We start from the raw sequence: 21194 nt of genomic DNA, 5'->3' as shown, positions 1-21194 counted from the left end.
ATACATGTGTGTTGATTTCTTCGTCACCATTTGCTACTTGAACTTTAGGGGTGGTTGTAATTCCATAGGGATGTATTTCAAGCGATCAATGGTTGATTTATTAACAAAACTGTGTGTACTATCACTATCCAGTAGGATAAATACATGCTTTCCATTAATACTTCCTTGAATGCGTAGGGTGTTGGGGCTCCTAGAGCCAGTCCATGTGTCCATGGAGATGGAGCAAAGGGAAGTGGTAGCTTGGGGGAGGGGCGGGGGTTATGTGTAGTAGAGGTGATTAAACCAAGATCATGAGTTGGGCAGCCACTTGGGTCAAAGGGAAACTCATCCTTCGGATCATAGAACTGCTCCTGGTCCAAGTCCTCTACATACTCCTCATTTTTAGCATAAAGTTATTTGCATCATGCAAGACATGTAAGTCCTTCTCATCATTGTGCCAATCTTCCATTACATACATGTTGTGAACTTTGACATTTGCTCTCTTGTAGGGGCATTTTGAGGCATGGTTTGTCATGTATTTATCATCACACTTAAAACATAAGTCTTTTTCTTTTTGCTCCTTTACAACATTTGGGGAAAGGAATTTTTGGCCACTTGGACCACTCGGGGCTGATGCTGTTCGGGGCCTGTTTTCAACATATTTACCCTCACCATTAGAGCTAAGTGCTATTTCAAAAACTGCCTTGTTTTCTTTCAGCATGGAAGGGGGGGGGGGGTAAATAGCTATTTTGGTGCTACTCCTAGGCATGAACTTGTCAAAATATGACGTACCAGCGAGATAGTAGGGTTTGCGGGGAGAAACAGAGAGTGAACTCAGCAAACATGGAGAAGAGAAGAGAAGAGAGAAGAAACTCTGATGAATGAATGATGATCTGAATCATGGAGTGAATGTGATACAAGGGAACAAGGGTGTCGTAGCACAAGGAAGATGAAGACAGCCACGAACCACGAACCGCAATGTCCTCTTAAAGGGGTGTGAGGGCAGTGGAGAGGTTGGAGAGAAGAGGTGACAAACTGAATGAATCAGTTGTAAGGAATGAATGAGAGAGTGGCCTATAAATAGGCACAGTCAATCTAGGATGGCGGCCCTTTTTGGGGCTGCAAACCCTAAACGCAAAACGCAGAAATGCAAAAATGCAAACTGCGGGTGAAGGGTTTCTCAACATCCCCTCTCAAGCCTAAAAAGGGGAACAAGAGAAGAGTGAGGTGGAGATGCAATGCTACATGTTGAAGAATGCTCATGCAACAGGTGCCACTTGGACAGTGTACCTCGTAGGGAAATTGGTTACTTGCCCAAGCGCCCTAGTACAAAGATGATGAAACCATGCAATGCATAGGAGGAATGTCGGATTGTGTGGTGTCGAGAACCATAAGGAGATGCTTGTACTTGATGTCGAGAGGTGGCTCCATGCTGACCAAGGGACCATGAAGATCCACCCTGTAATCTGAGAATACCACTTGAAAGGAGACCCTACAAAGGCCTAGCCACTAAGTCGCTGCTAAAGACCTAAGGGCCTCGATCTAGGTAGATCCTCTAGATCCTAGGTATGAGTAGAGGAAATGATTGCTCAAAGGAGAGCCACTCCTCGAAAGTGAAAGGTGGTGTGTGAGGAACTTTATGGCACATAGGGTCCCTCTTTGAATTGGAAGGAGTAGAAGTAGAAGCTTCCTCTGAAGTTGAAGAACTGGAAGCCCCCTGTGAGGGTGAAGTAAGAAAATCCCCCTCTGAATCCCAGTCTGAGAGAAAGAGAATCCAACCACTCATGGCTCACGGAATGCAAAGCATTTGGTGACGAAGGAAGTGCCATTGGTCGTGCCGAAGAAGGTATCTGGGGCTCGGAAGAAAAAGCCGGAAAGCACCCAGAAGTGACCTCTTGAACCTGAATAGTAGAGGGTGGGGAAGAAGGAGGTTCAAGATGAGCCAAGGGTGGGGAATAGTCACGGGCTCTTAGGAGAGTGGACTGTGGAGGAGATGTGGACCGTGGAAGCCACTGTACCCAGAAATAGGTGGGGGAAACCTTCACGCAGTGGGGTGGTCTCCAGAGGGCTTATTGCCTTGGAAGGTCTTAGAGCCTTCGTGTGCTCGAAAGGACTTAGTGCACGTCAGGTGCGGCTTATTGCCTCGAGCATAATACTCTGATAGCTGATGCAGAACGATCTCTGTGGCCTAGAAAGGAGAGGTGGTACAAGGAGTGCTTGGTGGAAGACACATATACTCCGAAGGGATGGGGAGCAAAGGTCGAAGTCGGCAGTCTTCGATGGGATGACCGTTCGTGCCGCAATAGTAGCACCCAGTAGAAGGACAATTTGTCAGTGGAGACACCATGGTACCGGTGTGGCAAATTGGAGAAGGAAGGGTGGGAGGGAGAAAAAGGATATCTCCGAATGCGCAATAGAAATAATAGAGAAATCAAATGTTGATGCCGAACCTGCCACCGGTCTTTGTCTTCTCTGATGAGGAGGATCTTCGTGGGAAAACGCAGCCAAGGAAGGCTGGATCTGATGTAGACGGCAGTGCAGGAGAGAGAAAGACTAGAAACGCATGTGAGGAGAGAGAGACTAAAAAACGCAGGCTGCAGGAGAGAGAAAGACTTTAAATGCAGGAAAAACCAGCAGTAGCAATCAGTATGCTGAAATCAGCTCCGAACAATGTATGGTAGGCTGGAAACATGCACTAGACTGTTATAGACAGCAATGGCCAGCTTGGACCAGGGTGTCCTCCACGTCCGGGGTGTGGGCAGCAAGCTGAAATATCTGAAATATGCAAAAACGAAAACGCAGAAACGCAAAAACGCAAACTGCGGCTGAAGGGTTTCTCAACAGGGCTTGCCTCTAAAAACATCACCATAGGGGCTTGGCCTCATTGGAGTGTGGGATTGTCCAAAACTTCGTTGGAAATTCTCATTTTTATGGTACTTCCTTGCATATCTTTTAGCCAATTCAATTGCATATAATAAGGTGGAAGGCTTTTGAGCCATTACATCACCCGACAAGCTAGGTGCTAACCCATAGATGTACTTGTGCAATTTTGCATGGTTACTAACACTTTCAACATACATGGTCAAGTTCATAAACTGATTTGTATACTTCCTCACTATGAGATTACATTGGTCAAGCTGATATTATCGTCTTGCCAACCACTCTTTTTTCAATGGGGATACAAAGCCTTGAACCATATGCATCTTAAAGTCTTCCCAATCGATAAACTAATGATTCTCATGGTTGATGTAGCGTCACTATGTGTGGGCAAATCCCTCTAGATGGAGAGAGGCGAAGAGGATATTTTGATCATTGGTGTGCGCGTAAACATTAAAGTATGACTCCAATTTAGAGGTCCATTCTTCCTAGTCTGATGGGGATGGGGATTGCCCATTGTACTTGGTAAGAATGATTTTGTCACAGAGCTCATTGGGGCCTTGCTGTCCATGTATACCATGCTGCCCATACATACCATGCTGTCCGTACATGCTATGTTGTGCATTTAACCCATGTTGCCCTTGGGTGCCATGTTACCCATTGTTGCCATGCTGGCCATTAATACCATGTTGTCCATTATTGGGCTGAGCTGTATAAGTGCCATTGGGGCTCCTAGGGAGAGTGGGGGAGCTTATGCCCATGGTGGGCAGGGCTTGTTAGCAGTCATGTTTGTCATGCCTTGTCATCTCTTGCCTGTGAACCTCAGTCTGAGTCAGACGAGGACTTTAGAAGCTCTGACGTGTCTATCACTTGTTTTGATGGAGGTGGTAGCTCATTCTAGAGCACTTAGTTTATTGCATTTCAGTGCATTTTCTTCTCCAGTTGGGATTTTATGTGCATTTCTTGGGTAGTTTTTGCATTCTTCAGCCTGTCTCACCTATCGGACACACTGTCTACCCTTTCCAGGATTTTTCTGAGCATTTTTGGCATTTTTACCAGCATTAAATTTTGGTCAGCCATATTTTGGCCCCAGATTTTAGGTTGGCCAGTTTTTGGGATATTTTGCCATTTATAGCCATTTCCCACTTGGTAGTCAGCGATCTCATTCAGTTTTCTCTCTCTCCAGCAAGTGCGCTCTCCGACTTTGTCATCTTCCTTTGTCTTCATTGCTACTGTCATCACTAGCTTGATCTAGTGCTCTCGTTGGCGCTATGGGCTATGTGCAGGGATTGATGAGTCCTCCTTCTATATTCAACAATTGTTCCTTATTCAGTGCAAGTTTCTTTTCTTCTTTTCTTGTAGATTGTCTCTTTGTCTTCCTTTGTATTTGTGTTCCTTCTTTCGTTGGGCACTCTCACATGGTATCAGAGCATGGTTTCATCGCCTAAGAGAGACACATAGCTGACTTTTTGCGGAGGAGAACACCTCAAATTGCTAGGTGGACTTGCTACATCAATGTTTTGCTGAAAATGCAGCTTTTTGCTTGGAGGCATCTACTTTTCTTGTGCTACGTTACTTGTTTTGCTACCCACTTACTCTCTTGCTAGGCCTTAGTCAAGTGACATTCTTTTGTTGCAAAAGCAGTGTTCCTTGGTCAGTCGACAGCTCTCCTCAGCAAACGCACATAGTCCTTGTGCAAGCGACAGTCTATCTCTCCCAGGCAAACTCTCTACATTGACTTCCTTGTGATCTTGTAGTTATTTTCTCTTGTTTTGGGATTGTCTATTGCCAAAACACAGATTTTTTGTGGGTGTCTTGTAGGATATCGAAGATGTCTTATCATTGGTTCTTTGTTGACTCAAAGGATGAGGTCTCTCTTCCTTTAAGAGACATAGAGGTTGTGTTAGTTCACATGATGATCGGATGTCACCTAGCCCGTTTATATGGGATCCCTGTCCTCCCTGTTCTCTCCAGGTTTCATAGAAGGCCCATTCTGTTGGCCTTCATCTACCTTTCATGGCATCCTCTATACAGGTGTCCGTACTTCCTTCTTTACCCAAAGAAGACCGGCTTGATGGTTCCAACTACTCTCTTTGGTTATGCAAGGTGGAGTATATCCTTGATGCCTTCGATCTTTGGGAGTTTGTTACCCATTCTATTTCGTATCCAGTGGAGGATCCCATTGTTGGATCATCGATGGATCGTGCGGCCTTATGGGATCAACTTAACTCTAGAGTCCGATCTTTTCTCTTTATGAGCTTACAAGATTCTGTCCTAGTGCATGTGCACAGGTTGCGGAAAGCAGTAGAAATGTGGACAAAGCTTGCTTCTTTGTACCATTAGAAGACATTTTGCCCATCCGATTACTTTCGAGAAGAAATTATGGATGCTCGTTGTTGAGGATTCTCCTTTCATGAAGGATCATATAAATAGGTTGGAGGACATGAGGGATGAGCTTGCGTCCCTTGGCAGGATGATCTCTTCAGAGGATATGGCTATGATTCTTTTGACTCAACTGTCATCTCCCCGGTTTGATGTCTTCTATACTAGCCTTCTTATATCGAGGATCCGTGAGAAGCTTCTATGAGAGGAGCTTGCTCCGCTTGTTTTGGAGCATGACGAGTGTACCAAAGAGTTAGCCAGTGCATCTATCTCCACCAAAGCTTTTGTTGTAGGTTCGGGAGGGGAGATGAATAAGAAAGGAAAGTCAAAGGCTAAAAGATAGGAGAGTTCTTCAGGTTCTGAGTCCGACTTAGACAAGCCTAAATGTTCATATTGTGGGAAGGGGACACATCTAGAGGAAAAATGTTGGTCACCTTCACCCCGAAGCGAAGGATGGAGCTAAAATGTTCGAGCCTTCTATCTCTACTCTAGCAGTTATCCATGAGTCAGCGTTCCTTGAAATTGTTGACTTGGAGGAGCCTTCTTCAATGGTTGCCTCATCTTCTGAGAGGCCTTGGCTGGTTGATAGTGGAGCTTCTCGTCATATGACTCCACACAGTGATTTGTTGCAGGATTTATGCACTTTTGAGGGTTCAGTCATTGTTGGTGACATTGTATCGGTACCTATTTGTGGAGTTGACACTTTGCCTTTCTTTTCTGATCGCACGTCAAGCTTCCTTTCCCAAGTTCTTTATATTTAAGACTTGGGTTTTCCATTCTTCTCACTTTATGGCCTTACTAGGCTTGGTGCCTAGGTTGTCTTTGCTGAGCAGGTCGTTCATATTAAGGATTTTTCTATAGGGGCTGTTATCGCGACAGGTTGGTAGAAGAGTGGGCTTTACATGCTCCATTCACCTTCTCTTATATGTAGGGTCTTCCGAGGGAGTCGTCTATTGCTACACATGTTCCGGTATATACACTATTTTTTCCATAGGTTCCTTTTCATCCCCCACTCTCTCCTTTGATGGTTCCCTTGTAGCCCCCAATCCCTTTCAGAGAGGGACGATCTTGGTGATGTAGTTGTGGATTTCTTGGCCCCTAGTGTTTCAGAGGGGGTTTTCCAGGATTGTTAGGAACTTTTTCATCGGCAGTCTTCATCGAAGACTTCATTGGTATTCCTCTTGCCACCCTGATATCCATGCCTTCCTTGGCCTTCCGTCACATCCAGGATCTGAGAGGGGATGTTAGCAGTCATGTTTGTCATGACTTGTTATCTCTTGCTTGTGAGACATCGTTTGTCTAGAATTTGTGTTGTCTAGTGACAATTTTGTAGATATTTGACCAAGGCGATCAACTGGCCGGTTCTATAGTATCTTCTATCGTGGATTGGCTTGGGTACACTCCCCTCTATTTCTCCAGATTGACAAGGAGAGGGTGCTTTCCTCTTACTTCTTCTTTTAGTTTGAGAGGAGGCAGTCTCCTTCCTCATTTGCATTGTTAGGATGACATGATTGTAAAAGGATGCTTGGACATATAAACAATTCTCATGCGAGGGCATTGTCTAAGTGACACTGTTGCATTGCATTTTGCATAAGTATGAAAACTTGTATCTTTCTTTGCATTATCCTATGCATTGGCATTCTTTTCATATTATTATGTATATGTGCACATTTATTTCTTTTTTGGTCACCCTTGGAGTGGTCTTTTTCGGATTCATCATACTCATAGCATTGCACTTGGTAGTTTTCAAAGGCAAATTTTTTCTATGCTTCCATGTTGGTTTTGCTTGCCTTACTTATTTACCTGTCATTTTGCCTCTCTCCTCTCATTTTCTTCATAAGTTTGACACATACACACACACCCTTAGGAATCCCTAGGCACTTATCCTAGTAGTGTGTGGGATTGTTTTGCTTGTTTTTTGAAGGTTGTGTGGCTATCCATCCTTCTTTTTTGTACTTTAGGACATAGTGACTCAATGGGACGAACACTTGTTTGAAACCCTTACATAATGTTAATTCTTATGAACAATTTATCCCAAAGCTCTTTAAAAAAAAGTCCATTGTTGATTTCATTTGCCTTTGCAAGACTTGGTAGGCCCTTGGGCAGTCAACGTGCATTCTTGATCCAACACCGTGGCCTCTTTGGGGTGATCACTTGGGTTTCCTTGGTAAGATAACCATCACCTTTGTAGTCTTGGTAGGTCACTGGGAAGTTGATGTGCATCCTTTGCCTGATGCACTGGTTGCTTTGGGGTGGGATGCCTTGGGATATAAGAAAAATCAATATAGAGGGCTTATTTTTCATGGCTCAATTTTAGGCCTGAGAGGGGATGTTGAGCTAAAAATACATTAGCTCGACTTAAACAGCCCCAAAACACACTTCATTAATGAAGAAATTACCTTATTTTAAAAAGAGATGTGATCTTATAGAGTTATTGTGTCCCACATGCAAAACCCTAATTTGGGTGCCCCAAACTTTCTATAAATAGGCGTGTAATCCACCATCTCTCTCAATCTTGTTTTTGTAGATTTTAGGAGCTGTATCTCTACTGCCCATATCTCGTTCACAGAGGACATTGTAGTTAGAGCTTCCCTCAGCCATTTGCTACCACGTGGCGCCTAATTTCAATCTCCATCTCCTCCATCCATTGCTGGCGATTGCATTTGGAGGCTCTCCTATTATTGACAATTGTTTTGCATTGACGATCTGCTGATTTTACTTGTCGCCCATCTGCATACACACTTTTGGAGGTTGCGTTTACAGTCTGGAGCTACTACCCTGACATTCTATCTCCTCCCTAGGTTGCGTTTATTGTTTGTGGCTGTTGTTCTAACTTTCTCTCTCCTCTATCTGCTGCGTTTGCATCCAATAGCTGTCGCCTAGTTTTTCTCTCTCCTTAGGTACGTGCGTTTTTAGTCTTTCTCTCTCGTACGTTGTTTGCATGAGATTCACCCTTTCTTGGCTGCATTTATTGGTATTTGACACACACAGGTTGCCTTTGTTGTGTTTAGAGGATTCATTGGGAGTACGACACACTCTCCAACTTATAAACTCCGCCTTGATCCTAGAGATACGAGAATTTGAGATTTAGTATTCACTATAGTGTGTTTGTTGGATGAGCATTGTATATTCAGTATTCATTCACTTTATTATTCATTGTGTTCATTGTCTTTGAGTTATCCTAACCTTAACTATGTTTTGTGTTTATTAATATGTGCTTTGTTGTATGATTGATTTTGTGTTTTCTGCATTTAAGCATCTCTTCGCAAAGCTAAGATCTCCTAAGAATGGATTTGAGAAGGTGAGAGAATGCCAAGATGAGAGACAAATTTGATTTTCTTTGCTATGAGAAAACCCTAAAATCAGCATGTTGCCTACTCCAGCTTATATTTAATGTAGTCACCTATTGCCAAATACCCCAATCAGCCCCTGAAAGGTGGCTCCTTGCTGTTGCTTGCCCCTAGAAGGTCCTAGATGGTTGTTACCTACAATCAATTGCTGTTTCTCTACTTAAAAAATGATCAATAGTTTTCTCTCTTTCCCACTAGTTGAAAATTGCCTAAATGGATAAGATCCGGCCCCATAAAACGTTTCTTAGTTTACATGGGCATTTTTACCAAGTGGTAGTCTTCTAAACCCATTTTTCATTAGTATCTAGCCATTAGCTTAATTTTCAAAATTAAATAATTTTGAAAATTAAATTGAGCCATTTTGACCTTGCTCAAAATTAAATGTGCCCATCCATAATTAAATTGACTTGGCCATTTGCAACTTGGAGTAGTCCCTAACCTTTGTTGATCCTTAGACTGACATTAATTAATTAATTAATGCTAGTGTCGAGTGTCACTATTGACACTTATTGGCCAAACAATTGTCATAGGGTCAAAATTGACACAATTGACCACCAAAACCTAGTTGGCATAACTTGTTATAACTTTTGCCTTTAACACCCACTGTATCCTTAGGGTCCTTGGCATGTTACTATGAAATAATTGCCATGTGTATCACAAGTGCTAAAAAATCTTAATCATTTTACATCTCACTGACAGATCTCTCCCTTGCTGCATTGTAAAATCAGCCCTTAAGAAATAATGTTTTCACGTAGACAATGCATGAATTATAGCCAAGAGCTCTCTCTCATAGACCTACAAATTTTTCTTTGCATTGTGGAGAATTCGGCTCTCATAAGCCACAATTTGGCCATTGTGCATAAGAACAACCCCAATGTTGTTACCACATGCATCACACTGAACCATGAACGACTTTCTTAGATTAGGCAACACAAGCACAAGATTTGAAGTCATTATTTCCTTCAACTTTTCAAATGTTGAAATTTCCATTTCTGTCCATCTAAATGGTACATTCTTCTTCTGCAAAGTATGCAATGGAGATGCAATTTCAACAAATGTGCGTATATCTTTCTTGTAGTAAGAACATAAACTCAAGAAGCTGTAGATTTTGTATACATTTCTCAAAGGTAGCGATGATTGTATTGCTTGAATCTTTGCAGGGTCCATGAGAATACCATCAGTCAATACAATATGTCTCAAAAAGTGGATCTCATGCAAAAAGAATTCACTTTTCTTGTCATTGATATCCAGCCTATGCTTATGCAGTTCATTAAACACAATGTCCAATTGTTTTCTATGCTTTGCCTCATTCTTTGAATAGATAATCATGTCATCAAAGAACGTGTCTACAAATCCTCTATGTGGCTTGAAGATGTTGAATCTCAGCTGGATGCAGCACTTCGAGGAGTGAGAGTGATGACTGGAGAGAGAGTTGAAGAGTGAAAGTACGATTAGATTTGGGTGTACCAGCAATGTGTTGGTACACAAAGAATAAAATATATTTATACTTAGGGCACGTAAGGGTGCATTCACATGTATAGCTAAATAATGCGTGTGTACTTTACACGGAGGTCAAATGGGCCTTTAACCTAACAACCTCCCACTTAAAGGTCTGAAGTGAACCTCTAACCAACTCCTACTAGTTGTATGCAATGCTCATGCTGAGCTTTGCTTAGACTTTTAGTGATTATCTGCAGGGTTGTCCTGTGTTTTGATCTTGGTCAATGTGATTAGACCATCTTTCAGAATCTGTCTGATAAAGTGATATTGCACATCTATATGCTTTGTGCGTGAATAATACATGGTATTCTTAGCCAGATACACAACACTCCGGCTATCACATCCCAAAACTGCAGTATCCATAGACATGCCGAGATTCTCTGTAAGTCTGCTAAACCATATAGCTTCTTTAGAAGCTTCAATAGTTGATATGTATTCAGCTTCTGTAGTACTCAGTGCGACGATGTTCTGCAACCTGAAACACCAAGAAACAATCCCACCAGCAACTATAAAGACATACCCGCTGGTGGACCTACGAGTGTCCAAGTCACTTGAAACCAGCCTTCCTTCTTGGAATGGGTGGTGATAACCTGATTTAGGAGTTAATTACAGCAATAAATAAATGCACATAAAATGAAATACACACTGTACCATAACATTCTTGGACAGTAGACTCCCTGTTGGCCCCAAAACTGGCGCCCCTTGCGGTATCTCTTTAGCTTTCATTCAATTGGAAGGAGTACATTTTGAGATTCTTTAATCTCCTCCTGCTAACCAATTGCTATTGCTGTCATAAATGACCAGCAAGCCTTTTGGGTCATTTGCCCCTTGATTCACCCAGGACTTCTTCTCCAATTTGACCCTTGGTTGGCCAAATGCTGCTCCAAATCAATTCGGGATGGACTGTATCCTGAAATCCCTTGATAATCTTCAATTATCAGCTGCTGATTTTAGTCCCTCGAGCCTTCAATCTCTGGCACGGATCCCAAGGTGGCTGCTAAATCCTAATTTCTGCTGTAAATTAGGGTTTACTGCAGAAATTACAGATCAGCCCACCAAAAATGGCTGAGATCTCCTCCGAATGGCTAAGAATTGCTGAAAATGGCCGAGCATAGGCTAAAGGAGATGAGAGAATGCTGTAGAGAGAGAAAATCTGAGATTTGTTGCGAAGAACTGATCAAAATCAGTTTGCTGCCTTGCTGCATCAGCCCCAAACGGATGCACCAACAACAATAGGAGCATCAGAGACTGATCTTTAGGAGAAAGTGCATCAGCAGCAATTGCCAGCTTCCCAAGGTCAAGAATATGCAATCTCCATCACCAAAATGGTCTCCAATGGTTGGGAAATGGCCCCAAAAGCTGGCAAGTGTTGGTACACAAAGAATAAAATGTATTTATACTTAGGGCACGTAAGGGTGCATTTACCTGTACAGCTAAATAATGTGCGTGTCCTTTACACGGAGGTCAAACGGGCCTTTATTCCAATAGAAGATGTGACTTATCATTTGATTGAAAGCGGTAGGAACATTCGTAAGTTTTAAAGGCATGACAAAAAACTTATACAACCCAAAAGATTTCCCGAAAGCTATCTTAGGCACATCCTCTGTTCTAAAGCGTATTTGATGATATCCACTTTTCAAATCTATATGGTTGAATATGGCTGCCTCTTGCAATCTATTCATAATATTATATCGATCTGAGAGATCGGAAATCGATTCTTTATCATGATCTTGTTCAAAGCACAACAATCGGTGCATATATGCCATGAATCATCCTTTCCTTGCACCAAAAGCACTGGAGAACAAAAAGGGGATGAGTTGGGCTAAATCAACCCTTGTTCTAACAACTTATCCACTTGACTCATAATCTCCTCTTGTTGGGCTGCATTGACTTTGTAGGGTGGCTTATTAGGTGGATACATCTAGGGATTAAATCTATGCCATGGTCTTCTGGCCGTTCAGGTGGTAGCTACCTTGGAAGTGATCGAGAGAAGCAATCAGTATATATTTTTAGAAATGACATGTGATCCTTCTCTTAGTTATATTCCCAACATTCTCTCTACCATTCTTATCCTTAGTAAAAACCAAGTATGCTGAAAGATGATTTTTCATTACTTTAGAAATGACAGTTGTAGATACATCAAGGATGTATTCACCTTTTAACTTTACATCAAGTGCGAGTGTCTTTTTTTAAAGCTAAATAGTGATCTGTTTTGCTCGTGAATCAATCACTGCATGTATATGGTGACACCATGGCATACCAAGCAACACATCACAACTCTCAAGTGGAGCATTGAAGAACTCTTGGTTGTTCACATATCCACATATATGCAATGGAAGCTTTCCAATGAGCAATGTGACCGTCTTTGCATGGCCTTTACATGCCATTCCAACTTTTCCCATGGGTCCCATCTCATCCTCTCTAATGCCTAGACGGGCTTTCATGTCTACAGGGATAAAGTTGGCTCGTGCACCATTATCAAAGACTATCAATGCATGCTAGTTCCTAATTTTGCCCCATACTTTGCACAATTTAGTAGCATCATCATGTGCAGATGCATTACCAAACATGTTACTTTGTGCCTTAGGCATCAAGTCAATGTTGCCATACATAGGGTTTCGTAGGTTTTCAGCCATACTTGAATACATTGGGCCTTGCACACCATACATAGGGTTTCGCAGATTTTCAGCCATACTTGAATACATTGGGCCTTGCACACCATGCATTGGTTGTTGCATACTATGGGGATTTGTGCCATGCATTCCCCTATGCGGTTCTTGTCCAACCATAGCATGAAAAATTGTGCTACCACTAAAGTAACGTGGCTGTCCCATCATAGCATGCATACTCGGTTGCCCAAAATGGGAGCTTCAAGTGAAGAGTTTGGTGTTATCTTCGGTGTACCTTGCTGTCTCGGAGGTGTGGAAGATGACTTCTTCTGGCCCTTGCTATCCTTCTTTAGAGCATTCAAAAATTGGGTAAACTGAGGATTCTCTGCCAATTCAACAAAGAGATTTGTTGCTGTCCTCATGTGATTCTTGAACTGGTAATTAAATTCCTCTTCATTGTACCTTCAAAATTCTTGGACAATGGACACCTTGTTGGCCCTAAAACTGGTGCCCATTTCACCGTTTCTTTATCTTCAATTGTCAATGGATTTATTACAAGCCAAGATTCCATAATCTCCTTGGCTAATCTAAAAGCCATTTGCTATTCCAACAATCAAGAAATAAATTGAGCAATTTGCCCCTTGATTTTCACCGAGGACTTGCTCTAATTGGACCCCAACTGGCCAAATTCTGCCCCAAATTTACAATGGATGGCTGGGCATTTGAAACCCCTAACAATTTCACAAATTTCAGGTCCCGATTTCAGTGTACGATGCGTTCTATTGGCACGGGTCTGGAGGTGGTTGCTAAATCCTAATTACTACTGTAAATTAGGGTTTGTAGCAGAAATCCTCCTGTTGTCCACCAAATCTAGCTGAAATTTACTCCAAATGGCTGAAATAAGCTGAGATTGAGAATGGACTTGAGAAGGTGAGAGAAAGCCAAGATGAGAGAGAGAGATTTGATTTTCTTCGCGAGAAAACCCTAAAATTTGCATGTTCCCTGCTCCAGCATGTATTTAATGCAGTCAGCTGGTGCTAGGCATCCCCAAAATATTATCGCTTGATCAGCAATGCTGTCACCAGACCCTGGAAGGTGTTTCTTTGCTCCCTTGCGCTTGGAAGGTCCTAGATGGTTGTCGCTTGTAGCCAATTGTCGTTTCTTTGCTCAGAAAATGATCAACAAAGTGTGCTTTTGGGTAGCTAGACTAATAGTCTAGTTGTGACAGTAGTTAATTGTAACATTGCAATCGGCTACTTGCATAATGCCTCGCTAGGATCCACCTTGCACATGTGATATGACACAAGCAGACATGCACACAAACAAGCATAAGAAAATCATGCTCACCTCCTAGCCATAGAGTCAATATGGGTGGGTTCACATCTAAGCTTGGGAATTGGTAGCATATGGTCCAAGCCCTATCGCAAGAGCTGGTGTCCTCTACTACCAGCCCACACCTATAAGGTGTGCAGGTAGAGCCGTCTGCAGTTGCGAGTCCTGGAGTGCATCACATGGTAATGTGTGCAAATGAGCCCTAGGTTCCTTTTTTAGGACCTAGCTATCCAAACACCAAAATGCCTTGGACATGTCCACACTAACACCCTATAGCTCACTCTCTAGTATAATTGCTTAGTTGTATATATACAAGTGCTAGGTTTTTGAAAAAGTTCTGCCCTGTTTAACCTTTGAGGTTTTGCTTTTTTGTTTTACATGGAATATTTATTTTAGCCTGAAGTCCGCCCTGGAAATGTTTTTCTGTCTTGAACAGTTCAATACGTTTGCCAAACCTTTTCAGAGGTTTTATCCAAGTTTTGATTATGACAAAACATACAAATTGTTTCTAAGTGCATTTTCATGTCTTATGACTGGGAAAATGTTAGCTTCTGAAAAAGCTTGATTCTTTTGTCCTGCTTAACTTTGTATTTATGGATACTTGGTGTACAGATTTGAAGGCTGCTTTGGGGAAAAAAAGGCGTGATGGTCAGTGTGCTCCTTTACAGCGTTTGACGAAGATGCAGAGGGTTTATGTTAGCCGACTCATTTCAAAGCATCTGAATGGCTATGAGGTTAGAAGGCATTCAATTTTGTCCTATTTGGTCGTTTGCTAGCTACATATCTGAAGCATTACAGCCAATTTGGTAAGATATAATTTTTAAATTGTTGGTACTTTGTTTTTTAGCTAAAATTATCAAGCTATTGCAGGCAATGTCAAGAGACCTGAAACTTAACAAAATGCAACACTCTCCAGCAGTGCTGGAAAAGCTTTGCAATCGATTTTGGATGTATGAGAAGCTGAAGGACTGCAAAACAGACTGAGAGATTTCAAAAAAGTCATTTGGTAGGACCTTTTACGCCAATTTCTCATAGGAAAAGGAAGAGTTTGACAGAGATATCTTCAGTCTTTTTCTTCAAGCAAATGCTTAAATATTCAACATGTTGACACCTTTCACAAGGTGCTTCATTGGCTGTAGTGACAAGCCTTGACACCTTGTGCTGCTGTGCAAGGCTGGGTTCTGCCTGTGCTGCATGACCATGATGGCATTCTGAAAACCTTGCAAGAAAACACATTGGGAGAAACAATAGCTCAATTAACAGGGCAAGTTGGCAATCCAAAAAGCTTGTGAGAAAACTCTGCTTTGGATGAATTATTACACCAACTGGCAGGGCAGCCTTTGCTTATTCTGGTTTTTGTAGGCCTTTGCTTTTGAAACCCACAGAACTGTGCTCTTCTTACCAGCATTGAATCATATGATGTATGATTTGAATGTTCATAAACTCCCCTGCTTATGATTAGTTTGGTTTCTATCACAACATTCAGAGGCAATAAACTGGACATCTATCCCAATGAGTTCCAAAACACCACAGAAGACTGTTTGATAAGATCAGAAATTCTACAAACAAAATGTGAGGTGTAATGTTTGGTCATTATTGACATAGCAAAATAGCTCCACCACAAGAATGGTGTCATCATTAAGCTCTTTTACACCTTGTTAGGTGAATAGTGATGTGACCTTGCTCCTCCATTTGAACAGTCTTTGCAAGAGCTGATTTGAGCACCAACCAACACCTAGGTGTTTGGTGATTCTCTCTATGACATTACCTCTATGGTTATCCTTATTTTGTGTTTTTCACCATGTAAAACTTGCTGTTTGTTGATATGCAAGTTCACATCTTATCACACTTCACACTTCCAAAAAAGTACTTGAAATGGATAGAATTAGGATTGGATTGGGATCTCCTTGTGACACTTCATTCTTACCTATGATTGATGAAGCATACCAATTTCATTTTGCAAGCAAAAAGAGCTAGACAAAGAGCAATAGGAGATGTGATGAAGTGTTTTTTGTATTTCAATTGGGGTGGATTACAACATATCCTTACAAGGCCAATTATACATGAAGAGAAATTGTAATGATAGCTCAAGGCTTTTCCTTTACCTAATGCTATGAAGAAAAGCTTTTTCATAGGAATAGAATGAGCATATGTATGTAGATGGAGTCTTGTCATGACTTAAAATTAGGGCAATAAGATCATGGTGTTGAGATGCCACAGTAATGATCAACATAAAAAATATATGCTTGTTTTTAAGAGAATGCTTTAATAGTTAGAGAAATAAAAGCACAGCCCTAAGATGCCATGTTTATGATGAACATCAAGAATATATGTTGGGTTATACTAGGGTGCTTGAGATTGTGGTTCATAGGTGTATGTTAATTCAATCCAATGCACGGTACTGTGAAGAAATTGCATGTGTTGTGATTTGTAGTGGTTAGAGAGGTGTTGTGATTGGATTTGATATAGCATAAACCATGTTGTATTAGGGGTGGCATTTGGTCAATAGATGAATGCAATGGTTGAGTTGCTGCAAGGCAGTCCTCACTACCCTCACTTTAATGAGCCTTAGCTCACACGTCTGATAAAGTATCTCATTTGAAACCTCGCTTGAGACAACTAACCTAAATGTAGGTAGGGTAGTGGTATTATGGGTTCATCTTCTACATTAAGCATACTTAATAGAGTTGTGCTAGTCTTGGTCACCTCTTCTTTGTTTGGATGGTTAGGAATCTTTTAGGAATGTCTCTAAGCTCTCTAGGAAATCTAGATCTAATAGAGGTGGAATGTTGTTGCTTGCTCATTTTTCATAGAGTACATTTTGATCTCTCTTTGGCATGTTTGTTTTTATACACTTATAATTAAGTGACCCTATCCATGACTTTCGTGTTGGTCTCTAAAGGTGACTTGGGGTCATATTTCTTACTCGCTTTGTGCAGTTTTTTTGGAGCTTATAGATTTTGTTGATGTGTTCTTTGTATGAGGTTCAATTGTTCTAGTGTCACTATTTGTTTGTTCGGTTGCTTATCAATTTGATATCCCTTTCATCTTGTCTTTTAATCCACATGTTATCAAAGTTTCTAGAAGGCTTGCCCTTCTCGCCTTAATTCTCTCGGTGGTAGCATCAAGAGCTATAGAAGATTTGTAATTGAGGTCTTCTCCATGTGAGCAGAGGGGTATCACTTTTGTGATTGTTGCACTAGGCAAATAATCTTAGTGACCGGGCCTTCTTATGAAGGGCGAATGCTGGTTCCATGAGTAGGTGCGTCTTGAGTTAATAGATTCAATCTATTAACTTAAAGAGGAAATATTTCTATGGGCTATTAATTTTAGTGACTAGGCTTTCTTATGAAGAGTTAATGGTGGCTCCATAAGTAGGTGTGTCTTGAGTTAATATATTCAATCTATTAACTTAATAGATTTAATTTGTAAATGGTGGCTCCATGAGTAGGTCTCTCTTGAGTTAATAGATTTAATATATGGGATTCACCCTAGTGCCATTAAGTGCAAAAACCACTTCTTCTATAGATGTTTTTGAGTTTCATGTTTCATGTTTCATGGCTATTATAGAGTCATATATGCATCCACCTAAGTTGTTTTAGTGGGAACATGCGGTTAGGAAATTATTATTTGGATTCATAATCCTACATGTCTTAAAGGATGGTTAAATGATATAATGGAAAACAATTTCTTTATGCAAATAAGGTCTTTATATTTTGCTTATTCTTAGATATCCTTTAGCTAGAAAAATAAATATAAGTGTCCTCAAGTTAAAGTATCAATGAAGAGGAAGGCCTTAAGGTTCTATACCAATAGGGGCAAGGTTCAAGGGGAAAAGTAGTGGGAGAGGACTTAACAAAAAGTGAATTGCTAGTGGTTAAGGTTCTAGACTAGCTAGTGGTTGCTACATATAGATATCCCTTAGGTTGCTACATATAGATATCCCCGTGCAAGTTCCCATAAAGAAATGCAATTTTTACATCCATGTAATAAAGATCCAGATCTAACTGTGCAACCAAGGCCAAAACCAAGTGTAGGGTAGTCATATCAACTACAGGAGAAAAGACCATCAAAGTCAACACCATGCTCTTGCTTAAAACTCTTAGCAACCAATTTGGCCTTATATGTTGACTTGGGGTATCTAGGGGTACTCTTTAATTTGTACACCCACTTGCATGGCAATGCATGTTTGGGATATCTCATTAACTTATATTTCCCCCCTTGTCGTATATCATTGGTGCAATTTGGTGTTGACTTGGTACCTTAGAGTCTTTGGTGCCAAAGCTTGCCAAGTCAATGGTAATGATTATGCTGCTTCCTCTTTTCTCATGCAATCATTTTTTTGTTGTTTTAGCAAGTAGTCCTTATTCTTTTTCCTATGTGATGTGATTGTCTTTTTGGTCGTTCTTGCATTGTGACTCTTGTGCTTTCTTCCATTGTGCATGTTCCTTTGTGATGCAAGTTTTCTTCTTCAATAGTTGCAATACTAGTGTTTATTTGTGGGCCTTCCAATGTGGTGGGGTCCTTATATCATGATATTGACTCATTTTATGTGATGCAGCTCCTATCTATGATGAAATTGGTGTACCACTCATGCACTTACATTGTGAGTGGTGTGAGCTCACACCACTCACAATGTAATTGTTACCCACAATGTAATCATATGCGATGCGATTGAAGAGAATACTTGCACTTGCAATGCGAGTGTAAAGTTAACTTGCAAGTGTACTATTCCATTTTAATGGATCGAGACTTTTTTCATATGAGTGAAATTTCAATAGTCACCTTGCCTTCTTGGCCACGAAACAAGTAAATGTGAGCATATAGGTGTTGATGTAAATACACTAGATGTGTGCTTTGATCCACTTGTAGTAATCAAACCTTTGCTTCTACATGCTCATGCCCGACATTTCCATATTGCAACTTATTTTTGGCTTATATGTGTGTGTGTGTGTTTCAAAAACTAATCTATAAATAAATATATCTCTTAGTCTATAAGATAATCTATAAATTGTTTTATTTATATGTTAATGTTTATAATAACTAATTATATACCCATTAATCTATTAATATATCTATATCTATAATATATAATGTGGTACACTCAATGAAGTCATCAGTTTGTGTGTCTCTGCCATATAGAATGCCTTTGATTTCTATACTCATCTACCTATCAAACTAATATTAATTGTAATTGCTAGGTGTGGTTGCACTCGTTGGTTAAGTGATGAATACTTATATGTAATTGTATTTTTTGTTGCTTAATAAATGATGAATATATTTATATTTTTTATTTTGTTGCTTGAGCAACACTATTTCTCCCTGAATTTTGGGTGTCGTAATGTGTCCTACGCCCTATGAAGAGTACCTTTGGAGTGTCTAAGATATTTGTGTCAAATAGGGTTGTGATCAATCTTGATATTTCTTTAGGTGGTGTATAGGTTCTATGATTTTTTAGGTTTCATGTTTTTTTTCTCATGATCTAAAACGCCATGAAGATTTGAGAGCTTGTATAGAAGCCTTGTATGATGCCAGGAGGCATATTACACGGTGGATTTCGTGCCACGGTGGATTCCGTGAGATTTTACGGTGGATTCCGTAAACTTTGTTGACCAGGGTTCATACACAAAGTGGATTCTTTGTGCGAGAAGTTGATGGGGATGCCTATCCTTTTCGGGTGTTTCATTAATTTAATATATATTTTGCAGAATCACCTGCTATGGAATCACCCATGTACACACTAAATCAATGCATTTAAGTTAGAACTACCACCACATTGAAAAATTCACAACACCTTTCACATTAGTTTATTACGACCCTTTAGAGGCCAATTACCTGTATACCCTGTTTATGAAAACCCACCTTTGCTAGATGAAGAGACTGAAATCCTTGAGCCTGAAGCTATCATAGATACTGACTTTATGACCACTAGAAATGACAGTAGATATTCTAGATATTTGGTTAAGTTTAAAAACCATCCTGTTGAAGAGGCCCAATGGATGCACGCTAGAGACTTAAATGTTTTTCCCACTCTTTTAGCTCCACATTGAGCTAATAGCAATTGAGGACAATTGCTATCCCACCCCGGGGGTATGATGCCAGGAGGTATATTACACAGTGGATTTCGTACCACGGTGGATTCCGTGAGGTTTTACGGTGGATTCCGTAAACTTTGTTGATCGGGGCTCATACACAAAGTGGATTCTTTGTGCGAGAAGTTGATGGGGACGCCTATCCTTTTCGGGTGTTTCATTAATTTAGTGTGTACATAGGTGATTCCATAGCAGGTGATTCCGCAAAATAGATATTAAATTAATAAACGTTTATGAGTTTAGAGTGCGCACTCGTGATAAATTAAGGTTAGGATTGATTTCTAACCAGTTGATTTATTTATGTAGCTAAAGACTGCTAGGTATTCACTTTTGTTGGTTTAATTGTATTATTTTACTAACGATTGTGAATGCTTCAGTTGATGTGTAGAGATAGCAGGAGTGGCAGAGGAAAGCATTGGAGGATAGCGTGTATTCGAGTTATCACTTATGTTTTGATGGGTGTATACCTTAGGCATGGCGCCTATATTTTGTCGCGCCTATGCATACCTTAGGCATGACGCCTATATTTTATCGCGCATATTTATTAAGGCGTTGGATATTTATTTATTATTTTTATATGCGCATGGACGTACGATTATGATATTTGTATTTGGACATTGTATTGGGTATGCTTGACTCTTTGGGCGCCTGTCTATTAGCTTTATTTCTATTTTGTACTAAAGCAAACTCAAAAGCCAAAAGCGTGCTATTTTGTAATTTGGGCTATTATTTGAGCTTGAAGATGATTAATACATAAAATACATGCTTTGTGGAGCGCTTACACAAGGCATGGGGGGAGATTGTACCCAATTGGTCTCTTGTTCATGTCGTGCATGCTTTCTACCTTGAGTTTTGTGCAAAAAGTAGAGTTCTTTTGTTCTTGGGGACCTTCCGGTGTCCACTACGCGAGTATACAGCATCCGATCTGTGCACCATTGTAAGAATGGATGCCAAGCAAAACTAGACTTGTTGAAATTATCGATCATTTTTGGTCTCTACAATGTCTATATGCAATTGGGTGAATTCATCTCTCTCTTTGTGTCTTTGTCTCTCTATCTCTCTCCATCATTCAA

The 21194-nt window shown here is 40.6% G+C and overlaps 1 protein-coding gene across 3 annotated transcripts in view; it reads left to right on the top strand.

Moving 5' to 3' along the window:
* The window catches only part of LOC148023125 (nucleolar-like protein), a 28427-nt gene extending 7910 nt beyond the window's left edge, over positions 1 to 20517 (top strand). For 2 of the 3 annotated variants that reach the window (XM_087696122.1, XM_087696120.1), the window contains exons 3-4: positions 14642 to 14763; positions 14900 to 15877. In XM_087696122.1, coding sequence (XP_087552248.1) covers positions 14642 to 14763; positions 14900 to 15013 — 236 coding nt within the window. In that variant the 3' untranslated portion in view covers positions 15014 to 15877. Of the gene's footprint in view, positions 1 to 14641; positions 14764 to 14899; positions 15878 to 20498 lie in introns of those variants that run through there. The other variant, XM_087696121.1, reaches the window with a different exon arrangement.
* The last annotated feature ends 677 nt before the right edge of the window (positions 20518 to 21194 follow it).

Source organism: Lygodium microphyllum, chromosome 16, assembly GCF_053477565.2.
Source record: "Lygodium microphyllum isolate KBCC chromosome 16, Lygodium_microphyllum_v1.1.10, whole genome shotgun sequence".
Taxonomy (NCBI): Eukaryota; Viridiplantae; Streptophyta; class Polypodiopsida; order Schizaeales; family Lygodiaceae; genus Lygodium; species Lygodium microphyllum.
Note: the sequence above shows the minus strand (reverse complement) of the source record. Positions and strands in the feature narration are given on the sequence as shown.